The sequence below is a fragment of the Alexandromys fortis genome, unplaced genomic scaffold (genome assembly GCF_014885135.2).
Source record: "Alexandromys fortis isolate MF-2015 unplaced genomic scaffold, M_Fortis_MF-2015_v1.1 scaffold_8_9099976_23576923, whole genome shotgun sequence".
Lineage (NCBI taxonomy): Eukaryota > Metazoa > Chordata > Mammalia > Rodentia > Cricetidae > Alexandromys > Alexandromys fortis.
Window position 1 is genome coordinate 11232168 of NW_026067899.1, and position 22805 is coordinate 11254972.

The following is a 22805-nucleotide window of genomic DNA, read 5'->3' on the forward strand; positions in this document are numbered from 1 at the left end:
TAAACCAACCTCACAGAGTGCATTTGTTTGAGATTTTGGCTGTTTGGCCTAATACAGAGATAGAGCTTTAAGAAATTTAAATAGTAGTTCATTTGTACCATAGTCCGCTGCTTTCTTTCCCCCCATGGTGGTGTCCATTTTGGAAGTAGATTTCCTTCAAACAAATGCTAAATCACAGGCAGAATCTGTAAAACTGGTAAACTAAGACTGCTCTGGTTATGGCTACAGTCAGCATGCTTATCTTTAAATTAGCATTTATATCATTATCACTCTTCTCTGCAAATGTGTGCCAGGTCAGCATACACTGAGGAAATTGCACTGTGATTAATGTCTCAGTGCTGTTAGGATGTATGTTAGGTTCAGCAATGATTAACTACGCCAGGAAAGCATGGGAGACACGCCGCTCACAGATGGGCACCGGGGTGTTCTCAGATCCTGAGGCTCTGGGTTTTAAATCTGTCTCCTGAAGTGTGAGACTTTGATTCTCACATGTGTACCTCACAGCTTCATGAGGGGTGTTCCATCTAGAATACCTCTTCAGATCAGGCCAGGAGAATGAGGTAAGTAAGCCAGGGTTGCATGCCAATAGAATGGAAGCTTTTCCCAGACGCCCCACCTAGAGATTTCCACTGAATCTCTTTCCTCAGAACTGTGTGAGTGATAGTCTCAACTTCAAGGAAGGACAGGATGTATGGGTTTAACAGACCATATTACAACCTTGAATAATAACAATAATAATAATAGGGCTTCTGTTAAGAAGGAAGGAAAGCTGGCTTGGTTGAATTATATGTGCTGCAGTGTTGTGGAGGAGAGAGAAAAGAAGCCCAAGCTGGGGAGTAGGCCATGACAGAACATTTAGAACCAAATTTGACATTCATAAGAATTTATGCAGAATAATATAATGATTAAAATCAATATAACCATGAGATCAAACCTTGTCTTGTCTACCTATTAGCTCTATGAGTTACCTTTTCTTAAGGTTCAGTTGCCTCATTTGTAAGGCAGGAGTAACAGCTGCTTTTAATATTATGATAAACGAAGTACTGACTGTCGTATAACTGGTGCATAGTAAATTGTAACCATTGTCTTTTCTTATACTCTATCTAGTAAGAATGGTTTGGTTTAGAGACAGTGCTCTCAGGTATCATTTCTACCAGTGTGTTTAGCTTCAGTTTGTAAGAAGAATATAACGAGAGGCCTTAAATTTATATTCATATTTATCATTAGCTGCTTACTTTTATTCATATGAAAAAATGATGAAGGCCCAGAAAAGGTTTATTGGAAATGTGGTAAGAAACAAGGCTCTGGAGATATTTGATAATAGATTCTCTGGGATACGAAGACTGCATTTGTAGAAGGAAGCATATATTGAAAGAGAAGACTTGGCATGACTTGGTGGTGTGCTTACTGCAGCGTGACGTAATGAGAGGGAATATATTTGTAAGCATACAGGACTGGGTTATCTTTCTATTTGTTATACACAAGTTGTATGCATACTTTTATCTGTGTTACTACTGGTAGAAGTTTTAAATATTTACAGTTTTTAATCAATTCTAAATACTGTCATTAAGAGCATCATTATATATAGATACTGATATATGTAAGTGAATACTGGTACCCATTGTATCCCCTTTTCTACCAGATACTTTTAATAATCCCAATCTGGGCAACAACTAGCACTGTCAGACTGTGAGGGGTTTTTGGTCAGTGATGTAGTGCTTCATTGAGGTGTCTTTGTAGCTTTTTGTAAGGTTTTTAGCTTTCAGGGCTTCTTTTCTTTTTTTAATCCCTCTTTAGGGCTTTTCATGTTTCTGTGTTACTATTTTTCCCTAAGTCTTTATGAATGGTCTTATTTATGAGATCTTTTTTTAAATTTATTTATTTATTATGTATACAATATTCTGTCTGTGTGTATGCCTGATGGCCAGAAGAGGGCACCAGACCCCATTACAGATGGTTGTGAGCCACCATGTGGTTGCTGGGAATTGAACTCAGAACCTTTGGAAGAGCAGGCAATGCTCTTAACCACTGAGCCATCTCTCCAGCCCATTTATGAGATCTTTTACAATTATATGTATGGAATCAATTTTTCACAATTTGATGTGTATATTTATTTGTTTGTTGTATATTTTGATAATGAAACTCCTAACGTTGATAGTTCCATTTTCAGAGATTTTATTTCTGGTTGCTTTTTTTTCTTACTGAAGAGATCCTGCTTTGCATCTGAAGTTAAGCATTTATATTTTACTAACCTTTTAGCTTATTCTAATCTGGCTACTATTACAAATTACCACATAGCTGATAATTTATAAGTATTAAAAATTTATTATTCACAGTTCTGGAAGCTGGGAAGTCCAAGATGAAGGTACCACCCGACTCAGTGTCTGGTAAGTGTCTCACAATTGTTTTCTTTTAGTGTTGCAGAATCCTGGCTCGGTACTTACTAAGTTCTTAATATGAAAAGACACTTACGTGGCATTTTATTCTGATGGTAAAAAATTTAAACATTATGGGTAAATATCTGGTGACTGATCCCTGGCTCACAACAGACATGGCAGGGAAGTAGAAAGAGAAATAGTTGTTTGGAGAAGGGACCAAGCACAGGGTGGCATTGCTTTATAACCATCTGGTGTCCATGAGAACTAAACTGTTCTGAGAACTACAGGAATCACTTCTGATGGTACCCTGGGACCAAATCATCTTCTTTAAGGCTTCATCTTTTAACATGCTGAGGTATGTATGTCCAACACTTTAGGGGACAGACCTAGGGGACAAACCGTATCCAATCCACAGCACTGAAAGCCTTTTTCCGTAGAGATTTCACCTTCTTGTGTCTTCTCCCACATGGTAGAAAAGGGAGCAAAACAATTTGTCTAGCTTTTTCAGGGCAGTAAGGTTCACAGCCTCAAGAAATCACTGCAAAAGTGGAAAGGTAGGAAGATGGTTGTGAGTGACTTTTCCTGGGTGGAAATAAGCAAACATCTGTTCACTCCAAACAGGGAAGCAACAGCTGACCAAAGAAACAGTTCACCCAAATCTAGCCCAATGGGTCGCATTTGGTTTACTTGTAGGAATGTGGGCGAAGTGTTTATTACAGGAGCATGGGTGACTCAGTAGCAGCTGCATCATCAAAGTTCCATGCTAGCATGGATGATCATTCTCGAAAGCTGTTTCCCTGAAGCTCTGTGCATAACTTATGGGTAGCTCTGCATGTTGGAGAGGCCATTCTCCCAAACAATCGTTACTGCTTTTATTATCTTCCAGAGGAGTTTTATGAATTTTGTAAGTTTCAGGAGACATCGGAGCCCTATAAATTTCCTTTGCTTTTTAAGTCCCGTGAGTTGGGAGGCAATAGGTACAGAACATAGTTTTTTAACATCTCTTCTAAGAGCACTATAGTGTATTGGTAAGGAGAACAGCTTTCCCAATTTCTTTCCCGAAGGCCCTACCTCATAATACTGTCTCTTTGCAGTTCTTACATACAAATTTTGAGGGAACACCAACATTCCCATTTCTACTATATAGAAAAGTACCTGATTGTTAGGTATCTGACCGTTGTAACAGACTGAATTTAGCCTTTGAGTTTTGAAATTCTTACCTGTTGGATTTTGATAATATGTATCAAGTCAGCTAGAGATAACATATACCACTAAAAGTATTTTAAGTAGAATGAAATTTAATTAAACTGAGTACTTAAGAAACTATAAAATAACTGGCTCCTGGTTCCCATGACTGACTTCAGAATATTGCCGCCTAACATAGCTGTTAAGGAAGTTACCTCTGGTTTAATTCAAGCCACTCTCCCAACTGCTGACTTCATGATTTTACTACTTTACCTGCAATCTGGTAGACTTCAACCCCCTCCAGCCCCTTCCTAAAGAAATAAACAAATTAAAAAAAAAACAAATAAATGATCTAGGGCTTGAGACAGAAGGAAGACAGCTCGGACAACATGGCAACTGTCAAAATTAAAAAGGGCTAATAATGTATTTAATGGCTAGAGGCATACCTAGAAATTTTTGAGTTCAATCCCAGTGTTGAAGAAATCAGAAAAGGTAAGAAGGAGGGAAGGCAAAATGAGTAGAAGGCAGAGAGAAGAAGTCAACTCTGTCTATATATGTGCTTACTAATTTTCTCTTCTATACTTTTTGAGCAATCAAATAATTAAGTGTAATAAATACTCACAGAAATACAGCTTTTAACTCTTACAGGAAATGCAAATATTGATTATTCCCGTTATAAAGATTATTAAGGTCTTTTCAAGTACTTCATTCTTTCTATATAGTATCATTATTTTAATGTACCAGATCGTGTTTGGGGATATGAGGAGGACATTCCTAAAGCCTTCCTTTACCCAAAAACTCTTCTGATGCCTGCTCTGTTTTCTACTGAAGTTTTTACAATCACGCTTTCTCCAAGACCACACCATGTGCTTCTGTTTCTTTGCCTTCTGTGCATATTCTGGCTCACAGCAGGGCCTCTCTTCCTTAGCCCTGTCACTTCACAGCTGACAGCTGACCAATCTTGCCTCCTAACTTCTGGGATATAGCTCTTAGCTTTTCTGTTCTCTCTCTAGCTCCAGCTTCTTAGATCTTTATTCATTTCCTTGGTTGGTTTTATTTGACTTGGGATTTGCTGATTGCTTTACTCATAAAGGTGAACTTGCCTATGTCTTGGTCCTGAGGATTTTTATCTCTTTGCTGTTTAAATGGACCTGAATGAAAACTGTGAACTTTCTCAGATCCTAATTGTACACATTTTATATATATGTTTTATAGACATCTCAACCGTAACAGACGAACAAACACAAATCAGAAGTTTTCATTTTCTGCTAAAATCAGTTTCTCTTACGCTCATCCTCATTCATTCAAATATTCGGCACTGTTGCAGAGGTCCAGTGGCTTCCATCATTGTTTTCACTCTCACATAATGATATCAATGATCCTGCTTTCAATTTAAGTTGTAGCTCGTACCTTCTTTCCGGCCCGCTGTTACTTCAGTAGGTGTACAAGAACCTTCCTCCGGTGTCACTGTAGTTCACCAAGTGCTCTCTCCACTTCCTTGCTTTGTCACCTTTAATTTGTTCCTCTTATAAAGCAGTGAAGGAAATAATGAAAACTTCTCACATTTGGGTTTTCCCTTGGTTATAATTTATGTACAGCAATAATTTCCACATTTGCTTACAGCTGTCTGTTTTAACTATGATGGGTAGGGAATTGTGTGTGAATCTGGGAAAAACTGATGGAAGGGAAGTTAATATAACCAAAACACATTGTTCAAAAACTTTATAGAATTTTTTAAAAACCTGACAGAGACTTTAGGCACTTTTGAGTTGATCTGGGCATTTGGGAAAGTAAACTTTGGCTCTATATGAAAGTTTACCCAACATAGTTTAAAAAAAAAAAAACCCTCCAGAATTCTGAGGCCATGCAGTCTAATTAACACTGGAATATGATAACAGACAAATTTAGTTTAACCTCTGCAGTTCATGGTGAAAGTGTAAGTATGCATAGAAGAAAGCATGTGTGTACCCATGTAGCTCCATGTTATCCACCCCTTCGGGGTTCCATCTTTATTTCCACCCTGGAAGCCACTGCCCTGCTTTCTGCCACTTTGGACTGTTTCTGTCTGGACTTTTATTTAAATTAAGTCATGTGTGCTTTTGTGGCTTGTGTCTTTCATAATTCTTTTTAAATAGTTGTATTATTGTTTATATAGTAGCTCATTCTTTTATCTTACTAATTATATTTTGTTTTATAACTGTGCCAGAATTTGTGTAATCATTCACCTGATGATAAGACATTGCAGTGTTTTGGCTTGAGGCGATTATGAGTGTTCAAGTTACAAGCTCTTGTGTTTACACATGATTTTATTTCTCTTGGGTAAATATGAGCATTGGGATTGCTAGAGAGTATTCTAAGTATATGCTTAGTTTGAAATTTGGCAAGTGTTTTTCTAAAGTGTCTGTACCATTTATTTTATTCTCTACACGCAGCACTAAGTAGTGCCTAAGCTTAGTGTGTCATTAAAGAACATTTTAAACCAACACAGTTGATATGTTATAGCATCTGTCTAGATTTGGTTTGGTTTTTAGTTTTTTGAATTAAATATGAGTACATTTTTCCCTTTCCCTTTCTTCCTACCAACCCTTCCAGTGCATCACCCTATACCTTGCTCCCTCTCAAATTCATGGTCTCTATTTTGTAATTGCTACATACATATTCCTAAACATATGTAAATACAGACTGCTCAGTCCATTAATGTTCCTTGTCTGTGTGATTTCAGAGCTACTTGGTGTTGTTTTTAGTGTCGTTTCTCTGAAGACCGATGGAGACCTGCATGTACTCATTTGTCATTTGTATACTTTCCCCATAATGGATTTATCCAGATATTTCGTTCATTCATGCTAGAGGCTGTCTTTCTTTCCAACCTGTGTAATTTTTGTTTCTTTCTTTGCTTCATGAACTTTTACTGTTTGGTAAGATATCGAATAGAACTGATGATGACAGACATCATTAACTTTTGAGTATTTTTTTTATTTAATTTAGTATCGATTTTGTCATATGATTGTATCTAGTGAGATGCTGACACAGCCTTGATTTTTAACTTGCTAATAAGGTGAAGTAATTGACTAATTTTTTTTTATATGGTAAACCATTTTAACAGCCAGGGATCTAATTCCAATTAATCATGCTGTATTGGTCTTTTAAAACATTGTTGATGTGATTTGTTGAATTTCTATTAGGCAGCCTACATGAGTACTCACCAGGATTATTGCTCTATTTTTCTTTCCTGTTATTTTCTGTTGGAAATTATTTGGGACAGTTCCCAGTCCTACTGTGTTCTGGAAGAGTATATAATTGTTTTTACTTTTCTAAATATTTGACAAAGTTAAGCTGTGAGGTCATCTAAGCATTGAGATTGTTTGGGGTGTGTGTGTCTGTCTGTTGTCTATCTGTGTCTCCTTGTGTGTAAACTTTTATTATTGTAAGATATTAAGCCATAGCTTTATCTTTGATGAACAGGTACAGCTGGGGGTAGATGAGCTCATTGGTTGGTGTCTTTCCTATGTTCAGGATGTCCTGGTTTTAATACTTAGTAACAGATATGTCAACACTTCAGGTTATCTTTGTATTTAAGTGAGATTTGGTCTTTGAAGGGATTTATCTGTTGTTGAATTTATGAGTCCAAATTGTAGTACTTTCTTTTTCATTGTTAATATTCATACTGTGTGCCTTTTCTCATTTTGTAAACATATACTGATTTCATTGATCTTTTTAAAGAATCGAGTGTCTGAATTTTCTTAAGCTTTTGTTTTCTGTTTCAGTGATTTACACCTTATCTTTATTATTTGTCTTTTTTATTAGTATGATTTCTTTTTCTTTTTCCTGTTTTTCATTACATTCTCTATCATCTATCTATCTATCTATCTATCTGTCTATCATCTATGTATCTATATATGTATCTATCTATGTATCTATCTATCCATCCTGTGACATGGTTTCTCTCTGTAGCCCTGGCTGTCCTTGGAGCTTTATAGACCAGGCTAGCCTCCAATTCAGAGATGCACCTGCTTCTGCCTTCCAAGTTCTGGGATTAATGGCCTGTATCACCACCAGCTGACTATTCTCTGTCTTTTAAAGTAAAAAATTGATCATTCATTTGAAACCTTTTTCCTTTATATATGTATTTATTACTATGCATTTCCTTTTATAGTTTGACCATAGCTACAACTTGTGCATTTTTGATTGTCTTATTCCATTAAAAATACTTATTTTCCTTTGATTATTCCTCTTTGACTAACATTTTATAGAAGCGAGCAACTTAGCATGCACATTTTAAAAATTGTTACCCACTTTGGTTTTATTGTGATCGGAAAATTGGTTTATGCTATCATATTCTCTGCTTACTGTGTTCTGATGATATTTTTAGAGAAGTTCCCCGTTTGTCTCTGTACATTTGAAAATACTTGGGTCAGCAAAGTGTTTTTAGCAGAAACAAGTCTGCTGTATTGCAGTTTCCTTGCTGCTACGTTTACCCCTCACTCAGCTGCTCTGCCTGCTTCGGACTCTAGTATGACGTGTTAGACTCCACTTCCTGAGCCAGGCTCCAGAGACTGTGCAGCAGGGCATTGTCCAGCTCAGCAGGTCTGCTGACCAGGGCTTTGCCTTTCGGGAGTAGATTTCCACATGGTCTTTGCCAGCTTCTGTGCCATTCATGTAGAATACTCGCAGACAGCTAGGCGTTTGGGTACTTTATATTCTCAGTTTGCTTGGGTTTTTGTTCTTCTAGTAGTTACTCACTAGTATTTTATGCCTCCAGATTTCCAGATGTTTCTGTAATTCTGAATTCTGACGTCTGTACCTCAGGTAGCTAGTCTTGTTGTTGTGCTCTTTTCTGTCACAGCTGGTAGACGATGCAGCCTAACTGGATAGGGAGCCACCAGTGTATGCTTCTTACTCCCTTTTGTTACCATTTCTCACAGACTCTTCCTTTGGCTTTTCCCTACTTTGGAAACTTTGTAATATCTTTAGATTGTGTATGTGTACCCATGCAAGCACAAGTATGCAGGCATGAAGCTTACAAGGGAAAGCTGGAGGTCCCTTCAAGTGACATTCCTCAGGGGCTGTCTACTTTGTCTTTTGAGGCAGGGTATCTCATTGGGACCTGATCTGCCAGCCTGCTGGACTCCTTCTTTCTTTTCAGGCACACAGCACTACAGCTAGCCTTTTCCATAGTTGCTAGGAATCAGGTTCATGAAAGCACTTTGCTGACCAAGCTACATCCCCAGCCCTGTGTTGTTTCTTTGAAGTAGGTTTGCACACAGTTCAGGCTGGCCATGAAACCTGCTGTGCAGTAGACGTTGACTTTGAACTCAGGATCTTCCTGCCTCTATCTTCCAAGTGCTGGAATTAGAAGTGTGCACTACCAGACCCCACCTAATCTTTTCCTTTTATAAATTGAGTTAGAATCTCGTTAGAAACAATTATCACCTTACGTATGGTTATTGTGCTGCCTCAATCCTCTTCTAGTATTAGAAGTTATTACCTCTCAAGTACTTTTTCAATTTTTTTATCTGAGGATTCTAGATTCCAGAAACTCTGTGTGATATAGGCAATGTAGGCATCATATTTATCAGGTAAAAATGTTCTCACTTATGTAATGAGTACACGATACAAACCAGACTATTTGATGCTAGAGAGATCTCAACGGGTATTTTTCTGGGCACTAAGATGTTGGAAGGAAGGACCCCTCAGAAAGAGTGGAGCCAAAGGATGGAAGGAAGCTGCATGTTAGTCATTCTGTAAATAGAGCTTCTTCATCCGGAGCAAATCTTTCCCAAGAGCTTTTGAGGTATGAGAGTCATCAAATTAACCTTTTCACATAGCCTGAATAAGATGTTTTGTGTATTTCATCCTGAGTAATACACAAGGTTGTCCACTGTCCCTCACCTGACCTTCCCTGCTCATCACATCTGTCTGGTGTCCTCCTCATTCTGAGCCATTGTGTTTCAGCCTCCTGACATTCACTTCTTCATATAGAAAGCTCTCTTTTCTGGAACAGTGTCGGAAGTTTGCCCCATCTAGTCTGAGGAATCTTCCTGTGGCTGTTCATTCCTCACACTTTGTCTCAGTTATCCAGAGACCATTGTCTGAATAACTGATGCTAATTCTGTGACCACTTGGCTGGAGATGCAGGACGCCTGAATTAAAATTTATTCCTGAATGTGTCTGCAAGGTATGCTTTAATGAGGCTGGCATTTGAAGCTGTGGACTGAGTAGAAAAAAGTGCCTTCCCTAGTATTGATGAGCGGCGTTCAATTCCTCAAGGCCTGGAGAAAATGGAAAAATAGAAGAGAAAAATTGTTTTCTCTGCTTGGCTGCTTGATCTGAGATGTCAGCCTTCTCCCACGACTCAGACTTAAACTCCATCAGCTCTGTAGCTCCAGCTTTCCTTGTGGGCCAACATAATTTTATTTGCTGCTTCGTCATAATAAATCATTGGTTCCTACTGGTTCCACGTCTCTGAAGAATCTTGACTAATTCTGACCTTAATTATAGATGACTCCCACTGATCATAGTGTCTAGGTAATTGCTCTACCATTATCTACCCCTGTACCTATTAATTTCCTCCATAGAACCCTTCACAATATGTAATTATACATTTGATGTTGTTTTATTCATCCTTTCCCTGGGTCTAAAGGGAAAGGACTATATCTGTTTTCTTCTACAATATGTGTCCTTTAATTTTTGCACAGAATACATAAGAAACCATTATGGAAAAGAGAAGGAGGGCTGAACTAGGACTTGAAAGTTAGCTTATTGAGAGTTTTCTGGTTCTTTCACCATCTCTCTAACATGGTGATGCATTTTATGTCCTGACTGATGTCTTCAAGCATTGGTAGTGCCAGGTGCCTGTTAGGTCTTCTTCACACCTGTCCCCAGGCTTCTGTGAGGATCGGTCTTGTTATATTGCTAGGTCTGAAGATATGGCTAAGCTGTTAAAGGCTAGACTCACATCCAGAAATATAGAACTTGTTACAATGGTAACTGGAATCATGAAGGATTACAGAACTGTCAGTGTTAATCCCACAGGCAGGGTTAACTTGGAGTGACTGACCAAGATTGATGTGCAGTGCAGACGATCTAAGAAAGTTTCAGTTGACTATGCAGAAATTTCAGCTGGAGACTGAGCATCAACAATGACAGTGTTAAGGGACTGTGGGAAAATCAGTTAACCAGCCACATACAATTCTTTAAAAAAACATTCATTTCTAACTTTCTGGTCACTGGCAAGAGAAGTTTTATGTGTGTTTTCTTATTTATAAAAGCTCAATGTACTCTAGAATTTCCTTTCTCATTTGTTCTCAATCAGAAGTGTTCTTGCTCTATGGAAGAGGGAGGGAAATTTTACCAAGGCGAAAGGAAAGATCCAGGAGTACTCCTAACTCCTGCATGGTGTAAAGTGCTTTCGGAGGCTCCGACAGGAGTGGCATGCATGGGAACAGTGGGTCCAAGGGGCTAAGAAGATCACTAGCTGCAAGAGCAGAATGTCACACAAGACTCCAGCCACCATCCCCTACTACCTATAAAACATCCACGTGAAATCCTTACTGCGGCACAGCACTCGGGTCCTGGTGGACTGCTAGCAAAGTCAGCTGAGTCTCTTGGGCCTTCTGTTGACTGCAGCATTTCACTTCTACAAGCTGTGCTTGCCTTTGCAAGTCTGCATCAGTTGGGTTCTTCTGTTTCTGCCAGGCCATATTCTTCAAATAAATAGAAAATCTAAAGAGATATTTTGATGAAAGTATCCCAGGTGTAGAAGAAAGAGGACCTCTTATCTCAGATATTTTAAAGAACTAGAGAGGAGATTGAAAAAAAAAATATCAGAGTCAGATTATCTGCTTCGAATTCTTTGACACTTGAAATTCAACTGGAGGATATCAAAGAGCACGAATAGCACCAGGGAGTCCTGCCTATTGTGTTCATGAACAGCACTGTCAAACTGAATGGCTTCATGAAGCTGGATCAAATTTCAGTAAATAACCTGCATGTCTGGTGCTCATCAAGGTAATGAGCAATCTGTCGCCAGGTCCTGTTCCAAGGAAGCAGTAGAGGGATCAGTGCTGATTTAGGGTCAAAGAGCATCAAAATTCAGCACCCTGCAAACATTATTTGAATTTTAAAGTCATTTAAATTTAAATTAATATTTAACATTATTTATATTGAGAATATATATTTAAGTGTATTAGAAGTACTTATAGTAGCAGCTTTACCTAAAAGTAAATGTATGTTCATTAATATATTTGTTTAGAGTGCCTGTGTCCTGTTTCACTTGACCCTTAGTCAGTTAGACAGGACTGTGTGTTTGCAAGACTTAATCTCAGGGGCCAGCTAAGCAGCTGACGTAAGTCAGAGCCTATTGATTAAGCATATATTTCACTTGACAGTAAAGGGAAGACAGAACTGAAATGACAGCATCGGGTGTTGTCTGTTTCCGAATGTGTCAGCGTTCTGGTGCAGTGCATCAGTGTATCAACAGTACCTCAGTGCGTCAGGTATGGCCTGGCCTCCCATAAACAGCTGCATCCTAAAGAGCCCACACCTTGTGCTTCTAGTGTTGTCGAAATCTGTGACTATATCCAAGTAGAAAGGAATGTATTTGTCTAGTTTGGCAAATTTAATACATGTGAATAAAGTGCTCTTTTTCAACTAATTAAAGAATCAATTGAATGTGCTGAAGAGGCAAGGCTTAAAACCCAACTCTGAGGCATGTTTGAAAAGCATCCAGGTTTTAGGTTTACAGCCAATAGAGGATCACTAGAGATGCGAGAGGTCTTCTAGGTATTTAATAGATAAAGCCAACTTCAGGATTTACACCATGCTGAGAATTTTATATTACTATTTTTCTCTGCAGTTTCTTTGTTAAAAGCTTACAGGTTTCTGCAAATCTTCGATGAAGGCTTTCCATTGTCCAACTATCTTTTTCTCTCTCTTTGAATTTTACTCATTTCTTAGTTGTGTGCATGCACACACATGTTCTTGTGGAAGTCCGAGGGCAGCTTGGGGATCAGTTCTCCCCTTCTACTTTTTCTGTTGCACTGCAGGACACTCCAGGCTGCAGAGTTCCAGATGTGCTCCTCTTGTATCTGTCTTTCTCATGATTCTAGTATCCAACGTAGCTCATCAGGCTTGCCCAGCAAGCACGTTTACTCACTGAGCCATCTCTGCCCCTGTCTAGCTCTTCATAACCGAGGTGTATTTAATGGGAGGTTGAACTCAAGGACCTAAGTATTTTTGAAATATTATTTTAATTTTTCTAGTAGAACTTTGTAGTTTTAGTTTGAGACTTTAGTAGTAAGTCAATTAAGTAATTTTGATAACTAGCCAAGTGATAGAGGTTAGATTGTATCTTCCTGTTACAAAGAAAAAAAAGATGTGTTGGAGCCCAGCTCACATTAGACACACTCAGATCTCGTTGATTTATCCATCATCAAACAAAAAACAGAAATTGTAGCAGACTGAAGAAAATTAGAGCACAAAATTCAATGTAATATGGGATTTGGAATCTTGGGACAAAGAATGGTGTTAGTGAGAAATTTGATTTAGGCTAATAATTTTTTTTTTTTTTTTGCCTAATTGAGGGTAATTTGGCTTTGAAGTGTATGGACTTGTACGATGTTAGCATTAGTGGGACTAGACTAGAGAAGCATGTATAAGAACTTGCTGTTACTTTTGCAATGTTTGTAAATATAATCTCAACTACTTGAAATATAAAAATAAGATAGGTTACTTGTGCATACCTGCAATCGTAGCATTGAGACACAGAAACAGAAAGTCATCAAGTCCAATGCCAATGTAAGCCATATAGTGAGCTTGAGGCTAGCCTGTGTGTACAAGGGAGGCAGAGGCAGGTAGATCTCTGAGTTTGAGGCCAGCCTGGTCTACAGGATGATTTCCAGGACAGCCATGGCTATACAGAAAGACCCTGTAAATGCTGAAAAACAAATAAATGACTAAATTTGTTTGCATTCCATATATTTTTCTAAATATTAAACATAAAGCTTAAATGGCTCTAAATAAGAAGATAAAGGAGTGAAATGAAGATTTGAGGAGAAATATTCTACCCACATTAACTATAGCATTCTTTTTGCTAATTAAGTTCAGTTTTATACATTGCTCATTTGAGTTTCAAAATATTAAACACTGATATGTTAGGACTTTCACATGTTAATTGATAATTATTCAGTTTATAGCACACTCCATTGTTATTTAACATCTGTATTCAAATGGACTGCCTTTTTTTTTTTAATGATAGCCATACTGTACAGATTACAAACTAGAGACTAGATTTGCAGTGGTATAAAATCATGTTGGCAGTTTTAAAGCACTGAAGATTTGGCGCAGCAAATTTGTGTAGCATTGAAGTTTAGAACATTTCTTGCACACAGAACATCAGCTTATATGGTATCTTTGGTTTGGTTTGTTCCTGTTTCAGTTCCAGGGCTTCAGTTCTTTATGTGAATTGTTATTTGCTTCATTCACAGGGGATAGTTTTCATTGAGATTGACAGAGGTGCTCATAATTCTCATTCCTCATGACTGACACAGTGGCTTTTGCCTCCCAAGTAGACTTGAAAAAGTTTCAAGCCTGTCATTTGAGAATCTTAACCTTGCCATTGCAGACAAATGTTCATTATCTCGGTTATCCGTGGTTTCCCATCATCAGTTAAAGCAGAAGCTGAAGTAAAGTTTGCATTCATAATGGAGACTGAACATCTTCCAGTTAAAGGAAACAATATTGCCTTAGTTATCTAAGTTTACAGATTTTTCTTTGAGAAAACTTATTTTTAATCAAGATAGTTTTATTTGGGAGCATATGTTGACATTAGGTATATTAATGTAAGAAGAATTTGCTGTTCCAAAAGTAGAACTTTGTAATATTCAAATAATCTTGTTTTATATTTAGGAAACTAATAGATCCTATTTGATTTAGGTTTTGTTTCAACCTTGCTCTCTGGATAATACAGAACAAGCTTTATTTTAAATGTGATTTACTGTTTTAATTGCTTATTGATGATACTAGCAGCCATCATGCCATCCCTAGTCTACGATCAATTTAAAATTTCCATGGAGGCCTGGGGAGATGTTTGAGGAGTGTGAGAACCGTAGTTGGTCTCGCTGTCCCCCATTTAACAAAAAATAGACATGGTAACACAGTCCTCATGCGGGGAGTGCAAGAGTTCACTGACCACCAGGCCAGGGCCAATCGTAGAGTTCTCGCTTCAATGAGAGAACTTGTCTCAAAAATTATGTTGGAAAGTGATATAGAAAAACACTCAATGTTGAGTATACACATGCATGTGTACCCAGCCGTACACATGTGTGCATACAACATACACACACATACACACTCTACAGCAACACACAAATGAGAAAAATAATTCCCTGTGAGCAGTAACTTCACATTTTAAGACAGTAGATAGTTCCATGGGAACAAGGGTGTACCCTAACAGTATTTTTACTGTGTAAAAAGACTAAAACTATAACACAGATATTATTGAATTAGCTTCTATAATGATTAATTGAAGTTTAGTGATTTATTTTGCAGTTAGAGCAGAGAAAAAGGTGGTAAACATTTACAGGATGAGGGGTTGAAAAGGTGTTATATTTTTAGTTGTTTAAAGAATGACTCTTGATTATTTTAGCCTTTTAAAAGGCAAAAGAATGAAAATCCTTTTGATGTTTCCTACAGTGGGTATTTAAGACAGACTTTTCTTTCATAATTTTGTGTCCTAGTCACAGTATGAAGAGTGTGACACAAATATACAGCAACTTCCTGTTGTGTTCAGATTATCCAGAAATGTAGGGTCCTAGTACAGGGAGATTCAGTTTCTGTTGTCATGGAACCCAGGCCCTGGCATAAAAACCACATGCACTGAGATGTTACAGCCATGGTAGAGTAGAGGCAGGGAAGGGAACGAGCTTTGTCAGATCCTTAAGAAGGCGTGTATCTGTAGGAAGAAAAAAAAACCCACTAAAATATCACACCTTCAGGTTCTTCTTAGACATCACTGTTTTATGGTTCAAAAATCTTTATTGTGATCAGATACCTTGCTGATTTTTAATTGTTGCTACAGGAGTAATAAGCACTCAGGTATTTTACGTTTTCTGCCCATAGAGACTCTTCAGATTTAACTCTTGCTTCTTCATGTTTAATTATGTATTTCTGAATGTTTTTTACTGCTAACTCATTAGTTCTCATTGAATTGTTTCAACCATCACTAATTTCAGAGCTTTCCAATTTTTGTAATATTTTGTGTAGATTTTTTTTTATTTTATTTTTTACCCCCAACAGGGTTTCTCTGTAGCTTTGGAGCCTATCCTGGAACTAGCTCTTGTAGATCAGGCCGGCCTCAAACTCACAGAGATTCACCTGCCTCTGCCTCCCGAGTGATGGGATTACAGGTGTGCACCACCACTGCCGGCTCATATTTTTTTTTTCATTAAGCCATGACTACATACATATAGTTGGCAAGTACAATTGAATAGTACTTCTTTTTAAAAGTATGAATGAAATGGAGCTTGGGAGATAGCTCTGTGAGTAAAGTGCTGGCAGCAAAGGACACAAATTTCAGCTTCTGAACTCAAGTAGAAAAGGAAAAGTTTCAAACCAACAACTTAGTATGTTTGTTTATATGTATAATCCCAGTCCTGGGAAATGGAGACAAGTGGGTCCCTGAGGCTTGCTGGCCAGCCAGTCTGTTCAATGAGTGGTAGACCAGTGAGAGATACTGTCTCAAAGGAAAAGGTGGACAGTACCTGAGATCAACACCAAGGTGTCCTCCAGCATCCGCATGCTCACACACACACTCAGACACACATATACATGGACAAATGCACACATGGAAATATGCAAATAAAAAATGACTACTAGTTTGCCTCATTTGTTAGCAACGTGCAGAGAAGGAAATACAGCAATTATATGTTGTCAAATACAACTGAATCGAGAAGTTGGTTTATTTGATAAGAACCAGTGATGGTGATAACTGTATTTCTCCCTGTTTTAGCTCAGCTTCAAGGGTAATATCTAGAATCTGTAATAATTCAAAAGTACATTCAGATTTTAAAAAATTCATTAATTTTCTGTTCTGGCTTTAAAGAACAAAACCAGATTGGTTGATGAGAATGTGCACACAAGGAAGATATACTTGTACAACTCATTTTAATGAAAATATTCACATTATTTCATTTAAAAGCATAAGGTTTTTATCAGTCTATGGAGGGCTATAGGTCTTGTTTTCTTTAGGACCAGACAAACAGTTAACATTTGATAGACAGCTAAGTGAAAAGCAAAGGTATTCTCATTTACGACTTACTTTTTCATTTACTTCAGACCTACTGAGTAAAACTAATGAAACTGTCACCCATAGTCATAGTTGACCTAGACCCAGAGATACCATATGACTCCTACTCTGCTTAAACACTGGACTACAGGTGTATTCACAGAGTTGCGCACCTTTCCCCCTCAGAAGTACCTAGGGTAGGCCCTTGCTTACTGTTAAACAGTATCTACATCCCCAGTCCTTGTTCATTTGTTTTTAAGTCAGTTTCACTAATTAGCCCAGGCTGCACTTGACCTTATGGAGCCCAGACTGGCCTAGAACCTTCTGAGTTCTGGGTTACAGTTGCCCACCACTCCATTCATAGACGAAGTAGGTCTCATTGTGTCTTCCCGGCTGACCTGGAACTCCCTCACAGACCTCCGCTCATGGAGATCTTCCTACATCTGCCTCCTGAGTACTGGCATTAAAAGCCTGCCCTGCCATTCAAAGTAAATTCTTTAAACAGACTAGTATACTGAGCTATTTTCTTAATATTTCAGACTAGAATAATATTCTCTTTTCATAGTAGGCAGCCAAAATGTCCTAATTATTTGTTGTAAGTACAGAAAGATTTTTCTTCTTGTTCTGACAAGATGTATTTGAGAATCCATCTAGAAATGCCATAGTAAGTGTATTAATTGTGCTGTCTTTGGCAGTATTTGACTTCAGTGGCATAAGCTGCCTTTTGGGAATCAGGATGCTTTTCTCAACAAAATGTTAGACAGGGAATGGAGCTTTGACTGTGCACTTGAAAACCACGTCTCTTTGCATTGAGTATGATCATTTGAATGTTGAATAGAGTTGGGATTTGCTTCATTGGTTTTCAGGGTTAGAATCATGGGATTTTTTTTACTCAAGAATGAAAGAATGTGATATTAACCCAATGCACATGTTTTGACAAAACGTCAGTTTCATTTCCTCAGGTCAGATGTGAGACCTAATCTGAAATTCACAATTAATTTCACAATGCTTTTGTGTTATTAAAGAAATTAGAAAATTAAATTTAATAGATAAATTATGTTGTAAGCATCATGAGTGCTGAAATCAGGTAAAACTCATCTGTTTTATCTAAACAACTTTAAGTGTGTTTTTTTCCCCTCCCAGGACATTTATTCAGACCAGCTGGGGATCAGCCGTTTAACCTGTCCACAGTGTCGAGTGCCTTCCCAATGGTCAGCCACCCAGTCTTTGGTCTACATTCAGCCAGCTCAGGGCATTCAGAATTTGGTGGTTTGGGGACACTTGGTACACCCACAGCCTTAGCCGCACATCCCCAACTAACATCTTTTCCAGGTAAACATCTGCTATCGTGTCAAAGGAAAGGAGCAAGGCCTGCAAATGATCAGACAGGCATTTGTTATTAAACTGAACAGCAAAGCATAGTGTATTAGATTCATGGGCAAGAGTTGGCTCAGTTTTATTCTATATAGCAAAATACAGTCACTATGTGTGTTGGGATGCCACAGTTAATTCGGTATTTAGGTGTTTACCTACATAACAAACACAGAATATTTAAGGCAAGTGTTTCTGGTATATTTTACCAAAGTATTGTATGTATAAAAATGTGAGTGTACAGTTCTAATTCTTTACAGCTTTGGTTTTTTTGGGGGGAAGGGTGTGTGTGTGTGTGTGTATGCGTGTGTGTGTATATGTTAATGTATATTATGTATATATGCTGAGTGCACATGTGGGAATATATTTGTGGAATTCCAGAGGTTGAAGTCAGGTGTCCTCCTCAATCACTCTACTCCTTAATTTTTGAGACCGGGCTGTTTCACTGCACTTGGAGCTCTTCAGCTCCAGGTTTCTGTTTCCAGATGTGTGCTTGGCTTTTTACACTTGCTACATAGGATTGCTGTCTGTTCTTCATGCTATTGTGGCAAGTGCTTTACCGACAATATTTAAATCAAGTATTTAACCTGACTTGAAATGTGCGCTGTGACAGAGCACTTGTCTTCCATATATGAGACCCTGGGTGAGACACCCAGCCCTGGGAAAAATTATCCTAGAACCTGAAGGTAGAGTCTCGCTTTTCTGACAACTATTTTACCTTTTTATTTTTCTCTACTTTGTTGGGAAGTTGAGGCAGACTCTTAAATATCTATACTTTTTCCTTTTTGAAAACTTTCCAAAGCATGTTTGGAATACATGTTTCCCCAGCAGTTAGGCAGTTATCTTATGTGCCTGGTAAGGGCCAACGTGACATGGAATTCTGTTGACTGTGGTCACACAGTAGCTGAATTTGCGTAAATGTTATTGAAAGTCCAAATTTCACATTAATCACTACATAGCATGGTTTAGTTTTAGTAAGGAAGCTTGGTTTAACAGCAGAGCTGAGTTCTAGCTGGAAATCGATCTAAATATAAATCTCCCCTTGGACAAATCCCTGTCCTCCTTCTCATCCCTGGATTTTCAAACCTGTAAACTGAAAACTGTAACATTCCTGCTTTCTAGGGCTGTTTGAAGAGTCCAGTAGACAAGCATGTCTAGTTTGCTGTCCAAAGGACATGTGGAGTTAGTCCAGAAGAGCTATGGCCACTTTTTCCTGTCTGCTTTAATGGCAGGCAAAGTATCTACTGCTTCTTTAAAAACAACCAAATATCTTTTGAAACCCAGAGAACAGAAAAGTACTATTTGTTGACTCACGTTCTTTCCTTAATTTGATTGTCTTGGAGAGGGGAGGGTGGGAAAACTTTGTGAACAGTCAGTGTTGACCAAGTTTGAATATTTGTTTTACTATATTAACAGGGACTTTAGACATGTGTGTATTTCTAAATCTTTTTGTTAAAGTATGTTTTAGGCATGCATCACCATGTAGCCCTAGCTCGCCTGAAACTTCTCTGTGTAGATAAGGCTGCCCTCAAGCATGCTGAGATCTACCTACCTCTGCCTTTTGAGCAATATTCTGCCTGCTTCGTTCTGCTTTTAACATGGTTGTTTAGTACCAGACATCAATAGCTGTCTCCTGAAATAAAAATTTTCCGATTCAAAATCTAAATAGTTAATGGCAATGTAAGTAGTTACTGATTTATATCTTCAGTACATTCATATTTGTGGTAATTTATTTTAGATGGTCAATGAATATTCAAAAATAACTCATTTGTTTTGCTGGGAGTTCATGGCACACTCCTTGAATCCCAGCACTTGGGAGGCAGAGGCAGGGGGATATCTGTGAGTTCGAGGCCAGCCTGGTCTACAATAGCTAATTTCAGGACAGGATCCAAAGCTATAGAGAAACTCTGTCTCGACCCCCCGCAAAAAAAAAAAAAAAGCAGGAAAAACAAACAAACAGTCAAACAAAAACTTATTTGTACTTTAATAATGATGTTATCTTCAGTATATAAAACTAGCCCAAGACCAATGAGACAGTTCGGTGGTGAAAGGTGCTTGCTGCCAAACCTTAGGACCTGAGTTTAATATATGGGATCCACATGATGCAAGGACGGAACCTATTCCCTCCAGTTCCCCTCTGACCTCTACTGTGACATTCCTACACATACATGTATATGAACATGCAAACACACACAACAAATAAATAAAAAATATTAAAGAACCTAAACAAGCAGTGTGATTCTTGAACCCTCAAAAGGCATTCCCCCATTTCACCGGCGTTGTTCTCTGCATGAGACTGCTCATGCCAGGACACACCAGGGATAATCGGTGGTTTCCTAGAGACAGATACATGTAGGGCAGAAGCACTAACGATAAAACGTGCATATGTGTATGTATTTCTTTGCCAAATGGATAGAGATTACAGCTGATGATAGAGAAACCACTTTTGTTTAAATTACACTTTGGTGCAATAAGTTAAATATATAAATTCTCTATAGCTCAGAAGGGTGACTAAATGGCCACATTAGGAAAGATGTTTCCCACAGACACAACAAAATCACAAGGAGAAGTTAGCAATGTTAAGTAAAGTATAATTTTTAGAGATTATTTACATGTACAACTTTTTATTTCAAACAGCAAGTGTAAACTTATGGATATTAATCAAAATTTCATTTTATACTAAAGTAGTGTTTTTGAAATTCATTTAAAATATTTAAAATTCTTTGTGTTTACATTTTAATGCTATAATTCTATGAAGTTTTGGGATGTTTTTTATATATGAGTGATTTTTAAATTTTGCCACATCACAGCCAGGCATGCACACATGCGACTATAATTATAGATCTTGGAAGGCAGGAAGATCACAAGTTTTATGCCAGCCTGAGCTAAACAGTAAAACCTGGTGCCAAAAAACAAAGAACAAGAAACCTACAGCGCATTCTACTGCTCGCCATTCAGTGTATACTCTAAAATACTAGCATCACACCTGGAAATAACCATTGTGGCCACTGTAGTGTCCTTAGACTTTCATCCTGTGCCTTCTACTTATGTTATTTTTGTTTTCTATCTTCATTTGATAAGTGAGTTAGCTAGTGACTAAATTTGTACAGTTTCCTCAATTTGAAAGCTACATAAACTTTCCATTAGAAAATAATTTCTTGTTAAATAATATCAAAGATTTATCTTCAGAAAAGGCCATTTTCTTTATTTTATCTAATTGATCTTGTATGTTTGTCTCTGGGATGCATACATTTTTCCTATTATTTTTCTCTAATACCTACTGTATCCTTGATTGCTATTAACATTTTGAGGTATGTTTTAATGTTGTTTGATTATATCTATCACATTTAAAAACCTTCTACTTTGACTACTTGACTTCTTAGTTATTTACGAATCTTTATATCCAACTTTTAGACTTTGGTCTGAAGTTAAATGAAACAATTATTGCTGTGAAATTGCATTCTGTTTTTGTCAACTAAGTGGAAACTAAGTTACAAACCTGCCAGTAGGAATGGGCCCCTGCCAATAAGATCGCCCTCTCCCCAAAAATATACTCCTCCTTTTATCCATCTAAATGTGGTTTAGACAGTGGTTGAGTACCTGATTGATTAACTGGAATTTATCTGGTTCAGCGTACCAGGATTCAGGGTACCATTTGCTAGCTACTCCATTTTCCAGTTTCAGCAATGGCCTTTGCAGTGTTTTACCTGTGCCGTTCATCACACACACACACACACACACACACACACACACACACAAACACACACACACACACACACACACACAGTGTTCATTTCAATCAAAGAAATAATGCCATTGTTTAGGAGACTGTGAGGTTTAGTGGATTATCCAGTTGGAGATTGTTTCTAGGATGTGATGGGGGCAGTTGAAGACCGTTCTTAGGATAATTTCCAAAGCTCTTTTTAATCTTTACTCTTCCTAGAATAAAACGTATTTCATAAAAATTGGTTTTCCCCCCAAGAGATTTAATGAAGAACTTCTGTTTGAATATCTGAATTGCATTCCATGATTTTCTCAAATTTAGTTGTTTGATATGAATTTTAAAAATGACTGTCATCTATAATTTATGAACAGTGTAAAGGAAAACTCATTTCCTTATAAATTTTAAAGGTAGAAGTTTTATAAGCCTTTGTTTGTTTGTTTTTGAGAAAATGTTTCTCTGTGTAGCCTTGGCTGTCCTGGAACTCACTTTGTAGATCAGGCTGACCTCAAACTCAGAGAACCACCTGCTTCTGCCTCCTGAGTGCTGAGGTTAAAGATGCACCACCACTACTTTGCTTATGCATAACATTTTTTAATGAAAAATTGTTTTGTAAATTTTGTTTGAGGACTGATTATTTGTTATTATAAAACCAAAAACGCTAATAAGTTTTCTTTTGGGGGGGGGTCTACAGATTTACTTAATCCGTGAATGCATTTGAGATTCTCATCTGACCCACCAGATTTGTCCAAGCCAGATTTATATTGCATATAATTGGTGAAAAATCTTAAGAGGCTGCAGGCGTGAGCTTCAAATTTAAAGTCTTGAAATAGATTAATATTGACTTCATTCTTTTTCTTTTTGGCTT

The 22805-nt window shown here is 37.7% G+C and overlaps 1 protein-coding gene across 15 annotated transcripts in view; it reads left to right on the plus strand.

Moving 5' to 3' along the window:
* Baz2b (bromodomain adjacent to zinc finger domain 2B) overlaps positions 1 to 22805 on the plus strand; it is a 321551-nt gene that overhangs the window by 226668 nt on the left and 72078 nt on the right. For 14 of the 15 annotated variants that reach the window (XM_050122560.1, XM_050122535.1, XM_050122624.1 and 11 more), the window contains 2 exons: positions 2337 to 2387; positions 17989 to 18177. In XM_050122560.1, coding sequence (XP_049978517.1) covers positions 2337 to 2387; positions 17989 to 18177 — 240 coding nt within the window. The remainder of the gene's footprint in view (positions 1 to 2336; positions 2388 to 17988; positions 18178 to 22805) is intronic. The other variant, XM_050122644.1, reaches the window with a different exon arrangement.